Source organism: Trachurus trachurus (assembly GCF_905171665.1).
Source record: "Trachurus trachurus genome assembly, chromosome: 16".
NCBI lineage: Eukaryota > Metazoa > Chordata > Actinopteri > Carangiformes > Carangidae > Trachurus > Trachurus trachurus.
The window spans coordinates 23,230,737-23,255,917 of record NC_139902.1 but is presented as its reverse complement, the minus strand read 5'-3'; the positions used below and the strand labels follow the sequence as shown (position 1 = coordinate 23,255,917).

The 25,181-nt window shown below is 43.7% G+C and overlaps 1 protein-coding gene across 1 annotated transcript; it reads left to right on the top strand.

The window, feature by feature from the left end:
* Positions 1-1,900: 1,900 nt before the first annotated feature.
* Positions 1,901-16,560, top strand: znf516 (zinc finger protein 516; the record flags this gene model as incomplete). The annotated part of the gene is made up of 5 exons (XM_083989155.1): positions 1,901-3,647; positions 7,084-8,469; positions 11,772-11,876; positions 13,792-13,862; positions 16,096-16,560. The coding sequence occupies 5 exons, from the start codon at positions 1,901-1,903 to the stop codon at positions 16,153-16,155; spliced, it is 3,369 nt and encodes a 1,122-aa protein (XP_083845281.1). The 3' UTR covers positions 16,156-16,560.
* Positions 16,561-25,181: the final 8,621 nt, after the last annotated feature.

The window sequence follows — 25,181 nt, the reverse complement described above, 5'->3', positions numbered from 1 at the left end:
CCTCAAATGGATTTTTTTTTTTTAATATTTCAAGTTTTGATCTTTATCTTAATAATGTACATACAAATGTGTCATATGTTATAAATTACGTTTTATTGAGCTGACAGGGTGAAAAGAAAAAAGATGTGATTAACCTGCTAGTGAGAATATGAGAATATTGTGACTTTGCAGCAAGAAATAACAATAGGTCATGATAGTGAAATGTGGTGAAATGATATGAAAATGTTACGATATTATGAAATATTGATATTTGATTTAGAAAATGTCACTTACAACTGAAATTGTTCGTGAAGATATGCAAATTATGGAAATGATCCACTCGTTGAAGGAAATACATGCAGAATGAAATTAGTCAACACTGTCAAAGTCTTTGTCTTATCACCCCGTCTGTTTCTCTTTCTGTTTGACTCTCTGCCCGACCCGATTCAACTCCCGTTTGAGAAATAGAACAAAGCAAACTGTCTGAAGAGCCACTTCCTGTTGTGTACTTAAGATCCCTGTCATGTGATAGTGTCAGTTGAGGCGGGTGCATGAGGCCAGTATGGGGAGGGAATATGGTGGCACTGCTGATCTTGCTGATGTGAACATGACCCCTCACCACCACCACCACCACCACCACCACCCTGATTGTGTAAAGTGTCGACTCAGCCAGTATGGCGTCAGAGCCCCCGAGCCCTGCACAACTCATGCACAATCGCAACCACGCACACATACACAAGCGTGGTGGTCGACAGCGGAAGCCTCAGATACATAGTGGACGTAATACATGATAATAGCTCACCTGCTCTTATTTAATAATACTTATACTTGTAAATCTATATAAGGGTATTTAAAACCTATACACATCACAGTGGATTTGGGGGTGAGCAATATGTCAATAAAATTGTGCCATATTTGTTTTTCAATATCAAACTCACACTTTTTTCAAAATTAAATTAAAAGAACATTTTCACTTTTCACTTTCACTTTACTCTGCTTGTGCAGCAACCTTTGTAGTGTTACCTGAAAAGTACAAATTCAAGTATCTGCTGAGATGTCAGGGTGTCATTTCTGTTAATGGTTTGCTTCATGATGATCACCACCCTGAGGTCTTAGTTTACCTACCTTTTAATTCACTGTTACCCTGCCAGTAAAATGAGGTCTATATGGCACATCCAGTCCACCTACATAGGCTACTGTAGTCAGTTTTGCTATGAATGCAAATGGTAACTGACTGTAGCTGAAAATTGAAAATGTTCCACTAACATGCCCCCTGTGTCTTTTCTCACATTCCTCCCCACTTGCTGTCTCTCACCACCTCTCTTTTTCTTTTTCTTTTTCAGGTGGATGATATACATGAAAGCCATGCAATAGAGAGCTCACTGTTACATGGCCTGAAAGCTGGTGATACACATAAAAACGTGGGATGAAGAACAGAAGCCAGTGAAATGAAGAACAGAAGTTTGGCGGATTAGCTGCGCTGACATAGAAACCTCTCACAGCTTCCTGCCACTGACATAATAATGACCTGAAATTGAGTAAGAACGCTTGATTCTAAGAAAGATATTTTATTTTTTCATTACAAGCGTGGCCTTCATTAGCCCAAAAAAAAACACATTTTGCTTGATGCAACTAAGCAAATGTTAAAGCTGGTTGCCAGTTGCACACAGAGTTTCAGTCACTGACTCACTGACAGTGCCAGATGAAGATGGATAGATGGTGTGGTGCCCAATAACTGGAGTGAGCTAAATGAGCTGCTGTGTTAGCAGCTGGATTTCTGGATGACTGAAGGCAGATAGCATTTCTACTGACCGACAGAGGCACACTAGATACCTCTAGATGTGCAACTGCAGATAGCAGTAGTTTCAAGATTTTTGTGAGCTTGTGAAAGGCCAGATTGCCAGGATAGTTTGTTTGTACCATGAATCCTAGAGACAGTGTGGAGGTGATGGAGACCCAAAAGGAAAAGCTGATTGTGGACAAAGCCAACCCTGAAAATGAGATGGAGGGAGAAGATGACAAAATCCCTGGGTCATTCGACTGCAATGTCTGCGGACGCAGCTTCCCATTCCTCAGCTCTTTGTCGCAGCACATGAGACGCCACACAGGTGCACGGCCTTACAAATGCCCCTACTGCGACCACAGAGCCTCTCAGAAGGGCAACCTCAAAGTTCACATCCGCAGCCATAAATTGGGCACTCTCTCTAGCCATCACTCTAACGAGGATGAAGGTGGGGCAGAGGAGGAGGAGATGAGTGTTTCAGAAGGTCTTGATGGAGGTACGAGTCCAACTAAGAGCAGCTCTGCCTGTAACCGGATGATCAATGGGGATAGTGCTGATGAGAGTCGGAGGAAAGTGCCAGCAAGGAGCATGAAAAGAGAGAAGTCTATTACTGACCAGCGGCCTTTTTGTTGTCGTCTTTGCGGTTACGAGGCCTTGCGAGAAGACCAGCTCCTCAGCCACATTGAAAAGGTCCACATCACAGCAGACGCAGAAGAGGAGACGCCTGTTAAGGAGGAGACAGTTAACGAACCTGAGGTCATGCAACCTCAGAACGACGGGACCTTCCCCTGTGAGACCTGTGGCCAGGTCTTCACCCAAGCCTGGTTTCTGAAGTCACACATGAAGAAACACGCAGGGATCCTGGACCACTGCTGTCGTATATGTGGACGGCGGTTCCGTGAAGCTTGGTTCCTCAAATCTCACATGAAAACACACAACACCAAATCTAGGTCACGGTCAAAGTCAGATTTATCTGAGCATCCGGCGACCATCAATGACGTAGCACAGGATCCTGATATTGCTGCTTCCTCTGTTACATCCATCTATCAAACATGTTGTAAATGTGGGAATCTGTTTCACAGCAAAGAGAGTCTTAGAGCCCATGAAAAGGTCCATAGTCTGAGCTATGGGAGGAAATCCCAGAATCAGTGCAGACCCAGTGATGATGAGGACTCACCAGCTGCTAAGAGACGTTTTCTTGACTTCTTAAACCTCCAGCCCGTTGAGGAAAAGACCCTGGACGAAGAAGAAGAAAGTGAGAAGATTCTGGGTCAAAGGATCCCAGAACTAGATCCAGTTTGTAGCTACCAGGCCTGGCAATTAGCCACTAAAGGAAGAGTTGTGGAGCCAGTGGAGCCTAGTTACAAGGCCTCTTATGGGGGAGGAAGTATGGGGGAGGAGGCCCTGGCTGGAGCTGCTGTGGTTTTTGAGAAGGAAAGCAGTCGTTATGTCCTGCAAGGTCAAGAGAAACGCAGCACAGGCAGACGTAGCAGCTCTGGGTTGGCAAGCCATGCGTCTTCTGGAGACCGAACGCCGGAGAGCCTGAGTGACTCAGAGTACCGGCCATCGTCTCGCCAAGACCGGCGGCGGCCATCCCAGTCGCAAGCTTCGTCAAAGTCCAACGAGTGCTTTGAGTGCGGAAAGGTGTTCCGCAGTCGTCATCAGATGATCGTCCACCAGCGGGTCCACAGGAAGGATGGAGGCAGAGCATCTCTTGGAGAAAAGGAAAGAAATGCAAGGGACGAGAGATGGGGTTCCACCAGTGATCCAGAGTCAGGCTCCCCCAGCCGACCGTGCACCCCCGGGTATGGAGATTCTCCACCGGCCTCCACCCTTGGCGATCAGGCCTCAGAGATGGGTACGTCGAACTCTGGAGAGCTTTCAGGTTAGTCAGTGACTTCAGTCTTTTGCTGTCATTATGCAGTGGCTTTTCGCTATACTTCAAAAAGATCATCTATAATCAAAGGAACAATGTAAGGATGTTAAAGCACTAACTTTAAATATGGTGGTGAGTAAATGCAGCTTTAAAAAAAAAAAAAAACCTTTCATCCATTTAATCACTAACAGTAAAAATGAAAAAAGCTGGTTTAAGTGTTGAAAGTAATAGCATCATGTCTTCGAACCCAAAACTGTTTTTTCCCACCATTAGTACTTTCGTCTTTTAGATACTGGTTCAACTTCATAGCATAAAATAATAGGAAAATATAACTGTCATACAAGTCAATGAATGCCATAGGCCCAATTACACTGTGGGATTTTTAGTGGCAGAAATGACTGTAGCTCTTTTCAAGCCTCCCACTTGAGGCCTCTGGCTGTCACTCTGTAGTAAACATCTGTTGATGAAATGTGTGTAGGTCCAGTTTCCTCTCTATGGAGTGGGAACTAGAGCCACCATGTGGCAAAATATCAAAATTACACCTGGCCTCAGTTCTTTTATCGAGTGCTGCACACAAATACAATCAAAAATGGTCAATAAACTTTAACTGCCACTGAAAATGCTGTTTACAACAGGGCAGTCATTTTGTATCACAGGGCAATAAAGCTATCAGTTACTTGAAACTTTGTGCCTTTCAGTGGGATGTCAGTAGAGCAGAGGGCATTTTTGGAATGCCTATCATTTTTTCACCTCCACAACCAATAAACACTGCAGAGCAAAAAAGAAAAACCTACCCATGCAAGGGCAAACACCCATAATCACAGCTGAAATATGCTAAAGGAAAGATTCCTGTGTATGCAGCACTTGGCAGTCTCTGGCTTTTGTCTTTTTGTCTTGGGTTTTTTTTTCAAACACAGAAAACACTATTTGTACAGGTTAGGATAGTGGATAGCTAAGAATTGTAGTGATTGTTTCCACCAGCACCCCCCGCCCCCCCAGTACAGACACTCAAAAATAGCAGCAACATTTCTTCAGGCCTGATCGAGCTGTGTGCTATTTCAGGTCTTCCTGTCTCAGGAAACTCCCCTCACCCCCTTATCTGTGTGTGAATATGGTTTTTGCTCTCCTTTGTCTGTGTCTTTGCCATGGAACTATGTCTGTATGTTTACTTTTACTTCTCACTGATGTTGTTTATTGTATAACAACTGGCTTGAGTAGAAACATTACACACCCATACTGCAGCAGTTTAAGGTGTGGTTAGCTCCTTTTGTAGTAATAAATGTACTGTTAGGAATTCAGTCGCTCCAAAATAGACATATTGCTTTCTGGCAGCAGGGCGTTGCATCCGAGGTACAGAATCTTTTCAGCTCAACTGTACAAAAAACTACAGGGTGTGATATATCAGATTCATAAAACATAACATTTACATACAGTACATGCTAAAATGTGACACACTTATTGTTGCATTATGCTGCTATTTAAAGAATTTGAAATTTATGACAAAGTTTAGATTGCATTTACCAAATGAATTGACAAGACATCATGGGACTGGGTTGATCCATCCATCCATCCATCCATCCATCCATCCATCCATCCATCCATCCATCCATCCATCCATCCATCCTTTTCCCTTGTTTCTTTGTTCTCCATCCCCTCCGACTCTTTCTTAATCACTAAGGTTACCTCCTCTGACCACCGTCACTCATTCACTCTTCTTACCACCAAGCCAGCCAGGCTGCCTTACGTCTGAGGGATTGGTTATTTATAGAGTCACCTCCCAATGGAGAGGGATGCAGGCAATGGGGAAAGAGACACTCAGAGGACACTCTAGTCCCAAATACTCTGTTGTCCCTTACAGCCATTTTGCTACTTTTTGGGAATGCAAATGAGAAGCTGCAGTGTAGTACAGTGCAGTACTGTAAACATGTACATACTGACACTGGCGTAGGGTTTCTGACAAATCAGACTGAGGATAGTTTTAGTGACATAGATGAATACTGAATAGGTGAATACTTTGATTATTTACATGTTTTAAAGATACCTATGTTGTTTTGTCCACTGGCAACATGATAAGTATAACTATGAGCAGTAGGTCATTTTTGGACATGTAGTGATCTAACTCAATCACTCTGATTGCACCGATACTTTGGAAGGGTAGTAGGAATATTATTGTTGATACAGTATTCAATTATGTTCATCAATTACTGTGACTCTAATTAGTAGAAGAACTGTATCCGCTTTCAGGATAGGGCACATCAGCTTTACCACCCTGCCTAGTGCCTACTTAACTTCCCAGCCCTGGGGCTTTACCTTGGCACAGTCTGATTTGTGATTGTTGGCTACTGTTGCCAACAGGAAGCCAAATGAAAAACAGATGGCAGGTTACCGGTATTGTTGTAAAAACAGGGAGAAGTAGGGGAAAGAACAATAATGTAATATCTGATCTGTTGGATCATAGGGGATTTCAGCCCATTATTTGTATATAAGATGACATAAAGTCCTATGACCTGGCATGGCTCTGATATCATGATTTTATGACGATGTTAAGAAACTCACTTACAAGAGGAGTTCATGTTTTACATCCCTGTATGTTTACAGCATTTATCAAGCAACGAAACACAACAACTACTACTGTGATGATAAGTCCTATTTTCTAACTCCTGGAATTGGATATTATGGAAGATATTAAGTTTTCCAATGTCAACACTTAAAACACCATGTGTATGTGACATATACACCCCCTTGTGGATAGTTTCTGAAGCTGCATCAGGAATCAGCAGTCTTGACTCAACACAATAAAGTACCTTGAAAACCTGAAACAAGAAACACATGTGCAGTCCAATCCAGTTCCAACACAACAGCCATACAATAAATAAACCAATTTTGTAAGTCCTAATGTGGAATTTAATTAAATGTGACAAAAAGAAATGTGTTTATTTAAGTCTGTGGTAATGTTTTACAGTCTACGATTGTTTGACATCATCTTCATCACCATAACCTCCCAAAATCACCACAGATACTGACATAATCTTGACAAATTGAATATGATAGCCTAGTTGTAAAAGTGTTTTCAATGACAGGAATAAAAAAAGACAGTTATACTCACATGTATTCTTGGAACATCTTATGATATTGTGATGAAACAATTGTTGTTGTTTTTGTGTTGATCTGTTTAGCTGTATCATGATGGCATAGGCAATAATTTTACTAATGGCAGGAAACGTTCCATGCGTTTTAAAATGTAAAAAGATGGTATAGGAACAAGGGTCAATACTGCAGCCTGGTGGCTGTTCACTAGAATTACATGTGGTTGCAACAATATGAATCTGGCACAGTGAACTGAGGTAATGAGCTCTGACTTATGGCTGGTGGTAGAGAGGAGTATAATCTAGACAATTCCCTTTGCAGTCATTGACCTTTATGTTGTCACATCTTCCCCCTACAGATGAGAAGCCTTACATCTGCAGCCTGTGTGACTTTGTTGCTACAGACTCGCAGGCTTATCTGACTCATGTTCGTGTCCAACACCCGCCTGCCCCCGAAGATCGACCCAGCCCCATTCCTAGCCCTGGCTCCAGCTTGGACCGAGGCACCCCTAGTGGTTATCCCAAGCTGAAGAAAGCTCTTCTGCAGGGCCTCAACAACTCCGCATCACCTTCGTCTTACCATTCAGCTCGAACGTCACCACTCGATCCCAGCGTGACCCCCGTGGATCTGTGTGTGAGGGCTGAAGGCATCAGGGGGGAAGGCTCCTCAACCTTGGACAGGAAGAGCCTCCCTAGCCACAAGTGCTCCTTCTGCTCCCACTCCACCCGCTACCCCGAGGTGCTCTGGATGCACCAGACCGTGGCTCACCGCATCAACAGCAGTAGCTCCAACTTGGCTCCTAAATGGGCCTTTAAGAACAACTCAAAAGGCGCCAGGGACGGCTTGTTATCCTCCAGGAGACGCACTGGTCCCCCGCCGGTCCTGGAGGGAAAGGAGTGTCCACCGCTGCCTCCGCTGAGGCGCACTCAACGAACCCGGCCCCCAACCAACTCGAGTGAGGTCCTAAAGAAGAGCAAGCCAGCCAGTCATGCGGCCACACCATCATCATCATCATCCTCTACCCCCTCCTCCTCCTCCTCCTCCTCCTCGTTCTCCAGGGGTCCCTCATCCTCCTCAGGCTCCCAAGCTGGGAGAGTCCCAGTACGGCCAGGCAGCAGCAGCATCAGCAGCAGCAGCATCAGACACACAGAGGACCAGAGTCATCAGTCTCGCTTCAGACCCAAAGTGGATATTTACCCTCGGGGAACCTCGCTGTCATCCTCCAGCTCCATAGAGAAAAGCACTGGCACCCTCTCACGTTCCTCAGCCCCCAGCCCCAGTTCCGCCGCCGCTGCTGCTGCCTCCAGGATGGCCGATCGCTACTTGATGCCACAAGAGGGCCTCGGATTCATGCTGTCCAGCAAACACGGCCTCGCAGAATACAGCCGCACTAGGGGTTCTCCTCATCAACTGCTCCACAACAACTCCCACAACCACCAGGGCCGGGCGAATACGACCAGGCCCAGCACCATCACCCACAGCTCTGCAGCTGGACTCAACTACGGAGCCTCCCAGGCACATGGAGGCACTCTGCAGACTTCCTCCTCCTCGTCCTCCTCCTCCTCCTCCTTTTCTGCTTCTTCTTTGCCTTCAGAGGCTCGTGGAGATGTAAAGCAGGAGCCGATAGCAGAGACACCAGAGATGCCAAGTGACATTCTCAGCTTCCTCAAAAACTACAGCCCCCATGAACTGGCTGCCCTCTACCACCGCTGGGGTGTAGCCAACACCCTGCTGGATCCCACTGGTAAGCAGGCATTTTGTTAACTGATATTATGTGTTTGCGATTTAGAGCAAAGCAAACCCGGAAGTCTGTTTTTTTTATTAGTTTAGTAAGTCTCCCGTGAAAGCTCTCATCATCAGCTCACATGCAGTGCGCCCAGAGCATCTTGGCCTCTGTGAAAATGCCAAATGTCAAGGAGTTGAGGAGGAATATTTTCCACTGAGCATCTTGTCTCTGAGCTGCTCTGAGTAGAATTGACTGAACTTGACAAGTCAAAGCAGGAAAAGACACACACAGTCACATACGGAAATCCATACCTTGATGAATGAGCCATATTCAATCAGGTATACATATTTATCCACTCTGACACGCTCTCTCACACTAGCTCACCATCTGGCAGAAAGTGATTGACAGACACATATACTGCTCCTTTCTGACAAGGTTTTTGAATAATGAAGGGGAAATCCATTAAATGAGCACACATGTTTGCTTGGTATGATAAAAGGCCGTATCTAGGGCAGCATGTGTGTCTGTGCATGTGTGTCCATATGTGCTTTGGTTTTTTAGATGCAAAAGTTTGGTGTATGTGTGTGCGTATGTGTGTGTGTGTGTTGTTTTTCGCTGTGAAAGACGTGAGAGAACCTTTGCTACTCTCAGGTCTGCGAGGCATGCCTAGTCTCCAGCTCCACTCTCCCAGAAAGCTGTCACAAACTGTTTAGGTCACGGCTCTGCCTGACGAGAGACTCACACAGATGCGAATGGAGGGAGGCAAAACAGAGAGAGAGGGAACATAAGAGGCAAAGAGAGAGAGAGATGAGACAGAATAATTACCCCACCAGCTGCTTTGGAAATGGTCATTACCGAACATCCGTATTATTTGCCCATTTTCAGTTGTGTCTCTAAGGTCAAGTGGGGCTGTATGGAGCCAGGGGTCAAAGACAACAGCCCCAGAGCAGACACATGACATCGCTGTCACCCGTCCAGGCACATATCGTCACGATCCGCCTTAGCCCTTTGAGTCACATGCTATAAAGTGACCTTTTTTGAGCAACTGAGTCTTTCTCCCTTTTCTCTCTGCAATACGTGCACCAGCATGTGTGTGTGTGTGTGTGTGTGTGTGTGTATGTGTCTGCTTGTGTTTTCTGTCCAGCACTGTCTTGTCTTTCATTAGTGCATCAGTGAGAAGGGCTGGCGGCTCAGAGTAGAAGCAGAGTATCCAGAGGCCAAGCAGTCGGGCTGCCAGAGACACTCTCTGTCACCTGCTCCGCCTCCCTGTCCTCCTTGTCCTGCTGTGTCCCTCCAACACTCACCACTCACCAACAGACACACAAACATAATATACACACACAACAACCAGTGGGCACTGCCCAGGTATATGCCAGCCTTAATTCTTGGGGATGCTGATGTATCCAGCGTGGGGTTTGAGCAGTAAGCGTGTCCCTCAATGAAAGCACCCCTCAACCCCCCCGGGGCCTGGTACATGTCAGCAGGAGAGGTCACAGGAGTGCATGTGTATGTGTGCGTGAGAATGCGAGTGCGCAACGGTCATTATGTCATCAAATAGACCCAATGTGCTGTTTTCCTCCTGCCGCACTATGTTTGCATTATATTATTAATACCTGTCTAACTGCTACAAATAGAAATGTTTTGTCATCATGGAACAACATGATTGTTGAAGTTGACTGGCCTCACTTTTAGCCACTCAGCATGCAACCTGTCTGCTTTACCAAACACAGTTGGGCTTCATGGCCCCAGAATAATCAATTTCTTGGTGGCATTTTTCTTATACTGCCTCATTATAGTTTCAGAACTCTCATTAACTGTTTTCAGTCGGAAATAGGCTGGTTTTTTGGTCAGAGTTTCACTTTGGTTTTTAAATGGGCCTCAAAGTAAAATCCATGCACAATTAAAGTATCTTTAAAAAAGTTTCAAATTTAATTTAGTTTACCCACAAGGAATCCAGTTAAGAATTAGAGCAAGAAGTGTAAGAAGTGTGTTCTCAAAGTATATAAAAAAAAAAAGGTAATTTCAGGAAATTTTAAAATATTGTGACTGCATTAGTCACAGTTTCTGTGATGTGACAGCAAAGTGTATACACTGTGGGTACGCCACGACGAGTGGGAAAGTTAGATTCATCGACATTCTTCAACACCTACATGAAGAAAATGACTAAATGTAAAAACAGGATAGTCATGTGACTGAATGCATGGTCTTTGAAGTCATCAAGATTCAACAAGTTGCTTCTTTTTGCCATTTAAAACCATTAATATGTAAAGGTGCCTTGTGCTGCAGCATCACCCTGTTGCCCTGCGTGTGTGTGTGCAAATGTAGCCAGTGTGTGCCACAGCCCATGCCTCACTTGGACCGAAGACACACAGACACACACAGAGAGATATGACTCCTGAAATGCATACACATGCAGACACACACACACACACCTGACATGTGACACACGGGCAGCGGAGCGGGCACATCACAGCCGGGGCGTTTTAATTGCCTGTAATTTATGCGGTGTGTGTGTGCTGTGTGTGTCTGGCTGTCAGCCTCTGAGATGATGCTGTGTGACAGCTGCAGTCCAGCCCCTGGAGCTAGCCGCTCATAATGACACATTAGACATACTAATGATGCTTACGCGAGTCCACTACTGACGCTACCTACCTCCACCGCTCCAGCCAGGCTCTGTGCTGCTTATGTACACCCACTCACTTTCTGCCCATTACTGACCTTTACGTCTCCATTCAATCTCTGCGAACGCCGCCATGAGGAGATGTCTTAACTGATACTGATGTCCTCCTCTTCCACCACTCTTCAGGGGAAAAGTCACATGTTGAATCTCACATGGAAATTTAAAGCACATGTTTTTTTAGGACACTTTTCTTTTTTATTGACTTTCTTTTAATTCTTAAGTTTTTATTAAGTTTTTTTTATATTTAAATTTAACTCACATTCCTTTAAGGGACAGACATGAAACATCAAAGTGTACTGTATATAACACAACACACCTGATCACTACAACATTTGGCAAAACATTCAAGAATAAAAAATGTAAAAGAAGCAAGAAAAACATACTTTTGAAGTGTTCCCAAATCGCTAGTGTTTAACATTTTAAATCAATGTGATTTTTGCACCTTCTTTAAATAAAGACTTGTTGATTTAAACTGACTAAGTACTACAGATGTCCTCAACAGTTAATCTGTCTAAACCTTATCCCAAATAAAAAAATCTCAATTCAAACAATAACTCTTTGTATATTTTGCTAATTTTGTGCTTTCTTTAATTGTGTGTTCCCTCTTTTTTTCTCTGTGTGTGTGTTTGTGTGTGACCAGGGATGCTGAGGTCCCTCATGCGACAAGGACAGTATTTCTGTCACGAGTGCGGAAAGAGTTTCAGTCAGCCCAGCCACCTGCGCACTCATATGAGATCCCACACAGGTAAATACAACCAACATCCAACACTAACACCCACAGATTACACATGTGCACACATCATCTAAACAACAATACACCACAAAACCATCTCTACTGTTGCCACTGCTATCAGCATGTGTCAGCTTTTAACCCCTGTGAAATGTTAAATGAGTTTAACTTGCTCATTGTTTGAGTCAAAGAGGTCACCTGTTCACATTTCTTGAATATTTGCAGTAAATAAAAGAAGTGACCATCAGTCAGTAAAGGTGTGACATTAGTAAAAAGGAACGGTTTGACAAACAGACCTCGGCAAATAGCAACAGCTCTGACAGCAGGTGAGATGTACTGTGTGTGAGAGAGGCCTTAAACCTGTAGAACAACCTCATCAGCCGACGTTCCCATTTTTTCTGGCCTCTCCTTCGACAGTCACTTGTTCCTGTGCCACCTGTGCACACGCAGCATCGCCGCCCCTCAAAGCTATTTATCCACCCAGAAACACTCACATGACTTATAGAGAATATATGCACGGGGATTCACGCTCTCGACAATATTTCATGGTCCGACTCTCAATACGTCGGCGACGTCCCTGCATTCACCGAAATAAATCAAAACAGATCTTTTTGTTCAGTTGAGTGTGACAGCCAGTCTGTGAGTTCCTCCCCTGCCCTGGGCTGGGCAGCTGTCTCTATTTTTTAAACTGAAACATGATTTGCTCCAGATACTGACCTGTGACAAATTGTATACATTATTAATCACATGTCAATTAGAGAGATGGAATTGTGCATTCTAATGAAGCAGAACAGCATTTGTCCATGCCAGCCTTATGAATCCATTTGCATGTGTCCCGATGCCATTCACCAAACGGCTTGATTTAGACGTCCTGCCTTCTTCCTCTTCTTCCTCCTTTCCCCCTCCACTTCTCATTTCTCGGCCCCCTCTTCCTTTTATTTTCCTCTCACTTATGCTTTCCGCTCATCTCACCTTTTCTCTCGTCCCATCCCTCTTTCTTTCCCCCTCTCTTTCACATTCCTTTCTACTCTGATTCCCTCGTTACTTCCTTCTCATCTCACCTTTCCTCTTTTCTTCTTTTGTTCTACTCATTTCTGTTCCTTTTGTATGTCCTTTCTCTCGCTCTTCTCTTCTTCCATCATCTATCATTTCTGCTCTTCTATTGTTTCCTCTCATCTTTCTTTTATCCTTTATTTCCTCTCCTCTCCTCTCCTCTCCTCTCTCCTCTCCTCTCCTCTCTTCAGGCCCGCTTTCCTCTTCCTCCTCCTTCCCCTCTCCTGTCTCCTGTCCTGTCATGTCCATCAGCCGGCCTGGCAGTGATCACACTAGACAGTGAGTTAAGTAGCTTCTTTATAGAGAGTGTGAATGATATGTGGCACAGCCAGTGATTCTAAGTGACAGGGGCCAAATGGTAAGTGATGCAGTACTCAGTCCCCCCCCCCTCTCCCCCCCAAGCCCTACTGTAAACACATACACACACACACACACACGATGCGATGCATTAACACACACACATACCCATGCTTAGACTCTGTAAACACTTGCCGAGGCTGTAATTAATGTTGTCACCAGTGGTTGTCTTCAGCATGGACGTGCACACGCAGAAAAGGCCAGCCACCCCGAGGCCTCCATTAACATGCGTCATATTAAATCACTGACTTGCCTCCACCAGGTTCCATCACCATCATCACCACCATCATCACCATCATCATCACTGCCAGCTCCCCTCTATTAGCAAGGGTGCTGGTGGCAAGTGCTACAGTGTGCGGATGGTGGTGAAAGAGAAAAAAAAAAAAAAAATGCTTGTGTGGATCTGGTAGAGCTTTTAACCGAATGCCCTCCTCCCCTTCCACCCTTCCACCCTCCCTCCTCCTCCTCCTCCTTCTCCTCCTCCCCCCTCCCCATCCCCACCCTCCTTCTCCCCCCACAGTTGGGTTTGATTTTAACGGACTCCACAGAGGTACTGACGCTCACACCACCGCTTCTGAAGCTCCCAAACAAGTATGTGGCACAATAGCTAATCACTGGGCTCCCCCCCCATCGCTTCTGCATGTTTCTTATTATGACTGTCTCACCTCGGCATGTGCATGTCTGTGTCAGTCCTGCACACCCTCATCTTGTTGTGAATGTGTGTTGTTGTTTTTGTTTTTTCATGTGTAACAGTCACATGTGGCACACTCTGCACCTGGCATTAACACCTGGCATTCTCACATCGTTTGCTATTTCTTTTTTTTTTCTTCTTTTTTTTGCTGGATGACACCTGATGACAGCATGATGTATCACAGATGCGTCATCAAAATGCTTCACGCTTCAGTTTTGTATCAGTTTTGGTAACCGTCATGTTTTTAATGGAGTTAGACTTGAGTAATTGAGGAAAAGGCACCTTACTTCCTCAATACTGTTGTTTATTATTCCTCTTTAGCTGCTGATTTTTCACTCAACACTGACACAAGTGAAATCATTTTTTTCTCTGTTATGCCAAATTTCAGCTTCTTTTATCAATCCCTTCCCTTCTTTGTATTGTAGAGACAATCAATTAATCAATCAATCTCTTTAGATAATAAACAACAAATATCCCGCATACACACGACACCACATTTATGAATGGATGGCCTTCCAGGAGTCTGGTTGCAGCGTCTGTTGGTAAAAATCCTTCATATCCTGTACAGGAAGTGGGAGAACTGCATGCTGGTAGTTAGTATGAGGAGTGAGGAGCTTAAGTGCATAAAACCACAATGGTTACAGGCTATAAGTAAAATGATTAATTGATTGGTCAGTTTATTAGTTGGAGGATAGAAATTGACAGCTATTTTAATCATTTCAAGCACAAAAAATCCTCCTCAGTGTGAGATCTGGCTTCTTATCTCGGTCTTTTATCACGGTAAATTGAATAACTGTGGGCCGCTGCTTGTTGGATGGACGAATAAAAGTCGTCTTAGTCCCTTTAATGACTTTCAGAGTTTCCAGAGTCAGTGACGGAGACAAGCAGCGAGGTAGAGGGAGCAGAGGAGTAAATCTGTTCAGCTTTGACATTCGGAGAGAGCCGGGTTCTACACACTGCGCCTCCATCTTAATTAATCACACACATCACACGCAGACACGCACACACACACCCACATGGACTCAAGATTTACCGCACACTATGAATGATGGGAGCAGGCATGGCAGAGGGGTCCAATTAGATGTAGTGTTGACGCTGCTTTACGGTGACGATAACCTTTAGTATAATGTAGTGCACCGGTCCCGTCAGCGATGTTTCCTCGCAGGACGATGTCGTGGAGGTTTTTCGCTTTCCTCTCACGTCTCACCCTCGCTGTCTTTCCAGCTGTTTCCTTTTTTGATTTTTCTGTGATTAATTATATCTTTTTTTTTTCTTTGTTTTTGTTTTTTATCTCCCTCTCCCCCCTACCCAGCCCCCTCCCTCACACCCCCACCTTCCCCTCTTCCTTTTCTCTGTTGTGTTTCTGATGATGTATGATAACAGCTATATTTCGCTTTTTCTTCTTCAGGGATAGGGGTGCGGGAGGGGCACGGGGAGTCATTTGTTTTCCCGCTTTGATATTCCTCCATTTATCAAAATGATAATTAGGTGCAATTAAATGGCAATCTCATTTGTTTTGTTCAGGTGTTTGTTGCTGATTTTTTTTTTTTTTTATATTATTATTTTCTTTATTTCTTTATTTATTTTTGCCGAGGTGTCTGTGCCATTGTAGGTCAGTCTAATTAGAAAAGAGTATAGGGTGTGTGTGTGTGTGTACAGTGTAGCGGGTTTGTGTGTGTGTGTCTGTGTGTGTTTGTGTGTTGGGGGCTGTTTGATTGAGAGAAATGCACAGAGAGACAAGTAGGACTGCTCAGACAGGGAGTGTGTGGCGCTTCTCTCCAGATGGCAGGAAACAGAAAGGAAGAGGAAGTCCATCTGGGTCAGGATAAAGAAGCAAAGTTAACTTACTAAGTGAAATTAGGTGTAAAAAATTAAATGTGAACGCTGATCTTGGCCTGCATAATGTTTCCCTACTTGTAGCTAACTGCCATCATGTGTCTTGGTTTATGTTTATCCGTTTGCTTTTTTTTGTTCTGCTCCCACTGCAGCGAGTCTGCATCGTTGTGTCTTGTTAATTCCTCCGTATATTCACTACTCCCTATAATGTCTTGTCCTTCTCCAAATCCTGTGGCCTCCTATCTGACCTATCAACCTATTGTGTGTGTGTGTGTGTGTGTGTGTGTGCTCCTTTAGGGGAGAGGCCATTCTGCTGCCAGCTCTGCCCATACCGAGCCTCTCAGAAAGGGAACCTAAAGACGCACGTCCAGAGTGTCCACCATTTGCCTTTTGACAACAGCCAGTATCCAGACACAAGGAGCTTGTCGCTGGGCCAGGAGGAGCGAGGAGCGCTGGCTGACAACCACCCACCAACACCACAGAAACAATAACCCTCAACCCTCTGATAGACCAGGATCTGGACTTGGGACCAGGCTATTCAGGGAATCACACAACCCAATACCACTGTCACCGTCACAGTCAGATCAGAGGACTGGATGTAGGACCCAAAACTCCCCACTGACTTTTTGAGCCTCTCCTCTGCACCCATCACTCTTTAATGACCTTATAAGAATTTTCTACAATGAAGGTTCTTTTGGTTTTTGGAAGTTTTTTTTTCTATTATTATTATTATTATTATTATTATTATTGTAAAGAATCGAGTTAAAGCTGTTCTAGACAATTTTAAAATCACAGAATAGGGCCACAGAAGAAGAGTGTCCTGTCCACTTTTTGGGAAGAACTCTGCAATTTGAAGTTCAGCTGTCAGGCGTGCACACAGACGGGAACTTTTCTCCTCACAAAAAGAAATGAAGAGTGAAATATAAAATATGTTGGCAGGAAGGCTGCTTCTTTAATGTTTTTTTTTTTTTAAGTGTGAAGTTTGGCAAAAAAAAATGAGGAAGTTGTGTGTAGTTTACATCACCTTAATCTGAATAAAGCAGCCCAGAGAATTGATATATAGTAGTTACCTCTTGCTGCCATTTTGGAGGTACCAACACGTGAAGATGCTCCGTGCAGCTTCACAAGAAAAGCAAAGAGGAGGAAAAAAAAACGGAACTTCAACACAACAGCGTTTTAATCAAGGACTGTGGCAATGCATGGCTGCTGTGGTTGCCCCCCCTCCCCTCCCACCCCACCCCACCCCACCCTACACCTTCTCCTGTTACATTTAGCTTTATTGTGTGAATTTGTGCATTCCTCAGGACACTGGTCATCTAAGAGATGGCGTGAGAGAGGAGAAGACGCTCTGCCCTTCATCAGCAGTCAACTGACACGTTGCAAGTTCGTCTCCTCCGGGCTCTTAAGTCGTGAAGATGAAGACTTTGCATCTGCGTGTGTGAGTGTGCTTAAGTGTGTTAAACTCACTTCCCTTCCACTCCAGAGTGCAGTGACCACTCGGAGGCTGTGCAGCTGATGATTAGAAAGAGAGAGAGAGAGTATGGAGAGAGGTAGGATTAAAAAGAGAGCGAGGGAGAAAGAGAGAGAATGCTAATGGGGGTGTCTGCTTTAGTGCTCATTAAAAAGAGTGTGCGTTTTTAATAGCCAATATAAATGAGCGTACCATTTTTATGGTCATTCAATTATTGTCCATTTAAGAGGAAGGGAGGGAAGTGGAGGCAGTTTTCCTCCATAACTCCATCATATTAGGGAGTGTTTCCCACACCAACACTTCTGACTTTGAATTAGACTCCAAGCAGTGGGAGTGGCAGGACGGCGTTAGTGGATTGCACAATTAAACTCCAACTTGTGTAGATGCAAAGGAGAAAATGGTACTTGTAGTGTTAGCCACAAAGATGCATCTTAATATTTTCTCATTGCTAAAGGGGTGATTTTTTTCCCCTGGTCTCTTGATCTCTTAAAATTGAATCCTGGCTCCAAAAAATCTTCTTAACCCTTTTGGTAGAAAGCCAATCAGCTTCACATGGGACCTTAACACAAGGCCTCCCAACAGGGTCTTTATGTAATGTGAGGGTCAGAAAACATATTTTTATACACAAATTTAGACTTTTTTCTTGCGAAGTTGTGGAAATCATCTAAAATTTTATTCCATTTAAGAAATTTGAAACAGGACACTCAGAGCCAGGCTCGCTGTTCCTCCGTCTCCGGTGCAAGGCTAAGCTAATCGGCTGCTACCTGTAGCCTCACATTGAATAGATGATGTCCAACTGATGCGTTAAAACTGGCAGGTTGACCTCACAAATGAACACAGACACAAAGTACAATCAAGAGATTCAGCGCTGCTTTTATACAGCAAAAATATAAGCAGACTAATGAATCAGACTCCCATGGCATGAGACAAATTCCTGGAATTGTGATGTGAAGATTTTGTACTGTAGAGGGCCAGAAAGAGGAGGTCAGAGAGAGAGAGAGCGATAGATAGATAGAGCAGCCAGAGGTCACGGGGGTCAGGCTTCCTGAGAGTTCGGGGATGAATACATAAAGTGGAAACGCTTTGAAGCCTATAGGACTCTAGAGCTGTCACAGCCTTAACCCAGTTGTGAGTGAGAGTGTACATTAATGCATGTGTATGTGCATTCTTTTCAAAACCTCTTCATACTGTATAAGAGGTTCACTGACTTCTCTGTACTCCAGCCTCCCTCTAGATGCTTTGTATACTAGCCTACCTCCTCTGCGATGAAAGCCTGTCTTAAGTTTGTTGGCTGGTATAAAGGTATCAACTGTTCTTTGCAAGGATGATTTTTTTTTTCTTTCTTTCTTTCTTTCTCTGGTGTCCCATGCTTAGTTTTCTCCCCTCAGCGGTCTCCCATGATTGAATAAGCAATGCCTTGACACACTGGGGAACAGAAGAAGAAGGAGAAGAAAAGAAAGTAGTTCTTACTTAAAGAGCAAGAGTCGAACTGTTGACTTTTGCACGCATAGAATCAAAATTCACACTAGTGAAAGATCACAGAGCAGACAGAGTACTGTACTTCCCGTCTATTTTGAGACCTCACTAGTTTTTACATGATGATGAAATGGTTGCTGTAACCAGTGGGTGGGTTGTTTAGATATGCATACAATGTTGTGTGCTTGAATATGCCTAATAATACACAAATGTGTATGTTGAAGGTGTGGGGTAGTGAAAATACTTGAAACGGATACTCTAGCCTTCGAGGTAGTGTAGTACTAATACCAATGTACAGAATTCCCTTTAAGATTAACTCCTCAGTTATGAATTTGTACTCCGAAGTGTGACTTAGAAAAACTATGAAGCAGGAGTGAGTGTATGTAATATAAACTGTATATCTGTAATCCACTTTTACCAAACCCTTTATATACAGCAGTAGAAACCAAATGGCATTACTAGTGCACTTAGACTAGGTTACTGCTTTAACTGTTCTCATTTTGTCCAATTCTAGCTAAGGTTTCTTTGAGAATGTCTCTTTATTGGTGCCGGCTAACACACTTCAACGTCATTTCTGTTTTAGAGGCTTTTCTTTTATTATTAGGATGAATCCATAGATTTTAACGACATGGTTTGTTCGGTGGCGGCTGTGTGGCACAGCTTTTTAGCTACGATTCCTCATGGACAGTTTGATAATACTAGGTGCAGCAGTGCTTATTTTTCATAAAGATGTAAGAGTGTGTTTTTAGTCTCTCTTTGCTAAACTGTAGGATTTGTTCAGTAGCTAGTCATGGCTGCCCTCCCAGAGGGGCTGGCAGGTGTTGTTCTTTTCTCTTTGGTTGGGTTTTTATCATGCTTCTTAAGTTGTATTATTTGTGTCCGTATTGCTTTTTTAAAATAATATTTGTTATGAACTTCATGATTAATTTACCTTAGAAGACATTATTATTCCAAATGTATTTGGTTGATATCTGTATTTATTATCACTTCAAAAAGGATAAGAGGACAGAGGCAGACAGGAGCATTTGTTTTAATTTGATTTTTCTGGGTTGTTTTTGTTTTATACCGTGTCGTTTTCAAGCCAGCAAGCCGATGTGAAAGCTCTACCTCGTCTGAGCCATTCTCAGTTCTGTTACACTTTTGTACATCATTTCAAAAAGATGTAATGTCATGTCCACAATAAAGACACACAAAATGGCACCTGTTGGCAGCGTTTCATCTGGGTTTGCTTGTTTTTGCCGTTGTGACTGAACACGTCCAAGTATAGATGAAAAAGCTTCACAGATTCACAGTTTTCACATTTTATTTTTTTCCCCTTTTACTCACACTACTGGTGTGAAATTTACAAAGAGCCAGGTAGTGCACTGTCTGTGGATATTGACAGGATCAGAAACTGAACATATTTTGTATTCCTTTGTGTCTCTCACACACAGCTTATTCTTGGTCGGGTCACTCATGGCCGTCAGATGTTACTGTCACCATGTGCACATTAGCTCTCCTGGTATATCAACACTAAATATTGATCAGTGTCGGTGACTTTCTACATTCCCTGCCTCACCACAGCTACAGGGCAGAAAAAAACCCATAAAACATGGTGAGATTTTATTTTCTTACAATTTAGGATGTAAACCGTTCATTAGTGTATTCATGTTCTCACCTTGCAACCGAAAGGTCCTCTGTTCAAAAGTTAGGGGGCCTTTAGTGTGGAGTTCATGTCCTCAATTGTAACTGTCCTTATGTCTCTCTGGTTGAGTTGTACAGTTAACTCACACGGTCAAAGTGCAGGTAAGGCAAACTGAAGATTCAGATCTGACTCAATGTTCAGGCTCCATGGTCTGGAGTAAAAATATACATTATACAAAATACTAGCAGGGATAAAGTTGACTTTACCAAGAACAGAGTGGATTCATGTACTGTTTAACCTCTGGCCTACCTGAATGTCTTTAGAAGATCAATTGAAAAGTGATACTCATAATCGTAGTCAATCATAAGAACCTATCTAATGCTTTTTAATCCTACCTCTCTGAAGCACATCTTCAAGAATCTCCTGAAGACTCCAAGAGCCTCTTATTTCATAACACCTCTAACACCCTAACTTACCTAACCAGCACTTACCATGCACTTGCAATGCATTCCTGTACTTGATCTCCCTTTCATTAAATAGATGTAATGCTTCGTACTTACTCCTGTTTCCTCTTGGACTGAAGCTTGTGATGTGCCTCGGATATACAGTAAGTATCCTCCAAATGGCTAAATGCAGCATCTGCTCAACCTGCAATGTAGGCCTACTGTATCTCCATGGTGACTTACAGACACAACAGAGTTACACAAGTATCATGGTCATGCATTATCTGTTTCCTCCCATCTCCTCATCAATCAATACATGTATTTGACACACCTGACATGCAGACAGCAAACCTGGTGTGACTAACACATCCATTGTTCAGGATGTTTCACTGCCTTTGGGAGAACACACACACATCACCTCATATGAATTCTGCACGTGTGGTGCAGTAGCCTACTAGGCGGCTGACGTACTTGCTTTTCCTGGTCAACTAGATTGAAAAATACTATAAAAGCCATTAACAAACTAGCACAGTAGAATGCAAACGCAAATTTACTGTTAATTGCCCCACACTTTTTTCCAATGCAACTGAAACTCTACCATACAAACCTGCCTCTCAAACACAGTCTGGTGTCTCTAATAGTGCCTTCTAGCTCTGACTGAGCTCCGCACACAATCTCCATCGCCGGCTGAAGAAAGTGAGAGTGGTCATGATTTATGAAGATGTAAAAACAGATCAGACCTAAGCCACACTGCAAGCTGTTCCCTTTCATAGCATGTGACACATTTGATGGATAGTGACTTTGATGTTCGCCCGGCCCGTTGGCACCTTGATGTCCATGTGTGGCCGTGCGGTTGAAGTCGAGCTGCCAAGCAACGGTGATGAGGAACCCTCACCCTTCAACTACGAGGGACCACCTAGGGATTTGTTGCTACTTTGCCAGTCTCTTTCATGTTCGGCGTCTACGTGCACCATCTGTCTGTCGGTTTGAGTGACGGCTGAATGACGGGTTCCCTCTGAGAACATGGCACATAACGTTAATGCCAGGCAGGCCTGCGGGCTGAGAAAAGACTGCAGCTGCCCGTCACTCTTCTCAACCTCATCAGTCACTCCGAAGGCAGACGTGACGGCCCTGAGCTCCCCGAAAAACCTGTTCGCTGACATCTCTTCTTTCTGTCACACGGCAGACAGAGGCTGACTGACTGACTGACTGAGTGACTGACTGAGGTGGAAAATACGCCTAACGTCAGGCTGACTCAAATTTGATGGATAGGTGTGTTGGAGAGAACAGAGTAAAATGCGATTTTCTTTTTTATTTCCCGCAGTAAAAGAAAGCTGTTGTTGTTCTCTTTCTAAGTCTTTGCTTTTACAGAGGTGTAACCACAGGGGTATCAACACATTACTCTTTACTATTGCACAGAGAAGGTACAAGGTCTTTTTACTTTTGCCAATGAATGCTTTGTTTATTAAGGACTGCATGAGACTGGGATTTTTAGATTGGCACATGATAGCTGATACGTGACCATCCTCATGCCCCAACATGATGCAGCAGGAGAAGCCTAACACAACATTCACTCTTTAAGGAAATGCTAAAGGGTGAATGATAGGTTTTTTTGTTCTGGTCAGTGTAGAAAACCCTTCCTCTACACCTTTTATGTTTTCATGTCAATCTGTTCACTTGGTGCCATGGATGAACTGATTATAGTTGAGAGTCAAAGGTCAACGCAGCCGAATCAAAATCACATTTGCAGCCATTATTCAAGAGTTAATACATCATGAAAACATACATAGCACCTTTTATTGATTTCTGGAAGTCTGGACAGACTTGACTGGTTGGCAGAAGAAAAACAACTGTGACGTGGTATTAATAGTCAGTGGTAAAATACTGGTGGGCTATGTCTAACAACTTCTTACTTTATAAGGCCAACAAAGACAAGGAAGCCCATTTCATGCAACAATTAGGTGAGAAAGAAGGCAGGATTTGAACTCCCTAGTTATTTTTTCCCCCTTCCTCCCACAACCATTTTCATCACTTTTTATTTCATTCTAACAAGAGTACCACCAAGAAGAACTTCAAGGCGCTGACTGTCCGAAAAAGTGTTATCCCCATTTGAATAATTACCATTTCTCAGACGTCTCTATGACAGGCTTTTGATCCTGCCCTCAAGTTTAGGAACAGAACAGAACAGAGATCAGAACTGCTTTAAATCTGTCTTTAGAGATGGTTGGACAACACTTCAAACTAGTTTGTTTCAAGAATTGTTTGACATTTATGGAAATACTCTGACTCACTCTTTTTTTTTTTGCCGAGAGTCAGATGAGAAGATTGATACCATTCGTATCTGTCCAGTAAATATAAGGCTATACTGTCAGTAGTTGGTGACCCCACCCCATTAACCTATACAGCTCACTACTTGATAAATTATATCCCATTTGTTAGATCTGTAAAAGTTGTAGTTTGATGTTGGATTACAAGAGTATTTCTCAGCATAAAGAACTTACTTTCTGAGGTCATGGTACAAAAGACGCTCAAGTTTCACCATGCTTCATTATATGTTTGAAAACTCATTACAGTACCTTTTTGATTGTGATATTTATACATCAAGGTCTCAACAGATACACTGCTAATAATCGGGTTAAACTTATTCCAACTGTTGTGAGTACGATATGACAATTTCTCACTTTAGCGGCTCCCTGTGGTCGTATCAAGACAGTACCTGCGCCAAAGGATCCAGCTTGTAAGACGTCACCAGGATTCTTTCATTTCTCTACAAACAAAAACTCATGCCAATCCAATGCTATGCACTGTAACTTTCATTCAGTCAGCTCTCGCCCATGCTCCAGTTTCATTTGCCATGTTTCTGAGCCTCCATCTCATCCATGTCCCTGTGGTATCGCTCGCGCTGCACTTACGTGTAAGAATGAACATCCCTCTGGAGCAGCTTCCTCTTTGCATGTAACCCTTTGTAGCTTTGCTGCGAACAGTCCGAGTCAGAGGGCATGATCTATATCTGCCACCAGGGAGCACTATCCCTCTCTAATGGCTGCTAAACGGCCTTCCTCAAGAAGACGAGGGCCACATCACACACCAAATGGCTCTTGTATGCGTACGGCAGTGCGGGCAATGGAGGGGTAAATATACTTAAAACACACTACGGCGTAAATCAGCATGGCAGCCTTGACTACAGTTACCACCAGAGAGTCAGACTCCTCCGCATTTCCCAGGCAAAAGGCCAAACGCATTTACAACACTTCAAGTGTCTGCGACACAAGAACGCCCTCTCCACTGTGAAATATGTAAATATTGCACTAATCAAAGGGTGGTGGAATCGCAAAATGCCACGGAAAGGTTATGACCTGGAGCCTGTGCTAATAGGGGAGTGAGGGAGGGGGAGGAAGAGGAGGATAGAGGAGGTGGTGGTGGGGGAGGGCTGGGGGTTGAGTTGTGGTGTTGGCGGTGGTAGTGGTGGTGGTGGTGGTGGGGAGGGGGGAGTAGAGGAGTGACAGCTACCACAGGCGTTTCTCCTGCCTGAGGAGGACCTTCACATGCTGACCTCCGCCTCCTGCACTCCAACGCTCTGACAGTAATGAATAGGAAGGGGCTGTTTATGCATATCAAATGTTATTTACTCTCCCACAGTCAACTGTAGCCACAGAGGATAGAAAGAGAGAGGAGCAAAAAAAAAAAAAACACACACACAAAAAAAAACAGGATATTCCCAAAGACCGTGGGCTGCCATTAGAACAATGTGGACAAGAATGCAGAGGCCTCTGCGGTGCACTGAGGTTAATCTATCTATCGCAATGAATTACATGACATGGTTTTTGTGGGGCTTTAGCTTGACTTGCTTTTAAAATGCGGCATTGTTCACTGCCTTGATTTTCCTCCAGCATTTGAGTGCTTGACAGATACAGAGTACCTACATGAAAACAAGCCCTTGTAAGTATATAAGTGAACTTGACAATGAACTCCTCTCGATATCCAGCCACACGGTTATTTACTTCAACTATCTCCTGCTCTTCCAAACTAAAGTCTATATCCAGAGACAGAATCAGGGGGATGTTAACATACATTCTAGTCATGTAATATATTTTTAAGCAGGATTAATTCTTTTCCACATTGACATGATTGGTCTTAAATAGCACAAACCTTAAAAAGCCAGAGGGAGGAAAAGCCTGCGTGGAATTATTCAAGGGAATGACGTTCGACGAGCAGCTCAAGAAAATGACCTTGAGCACGAACAATGAAGAATCAGCCGCCAGAAAACGTTTGTGTTTTCTCCGAGCCCCTGCGTGTCATCGTCATCGGTTTACGGCTCAGCTTCATTTTCCATCAGCCCTTATGAGAATTAAGTTGGATCTTAAGTATG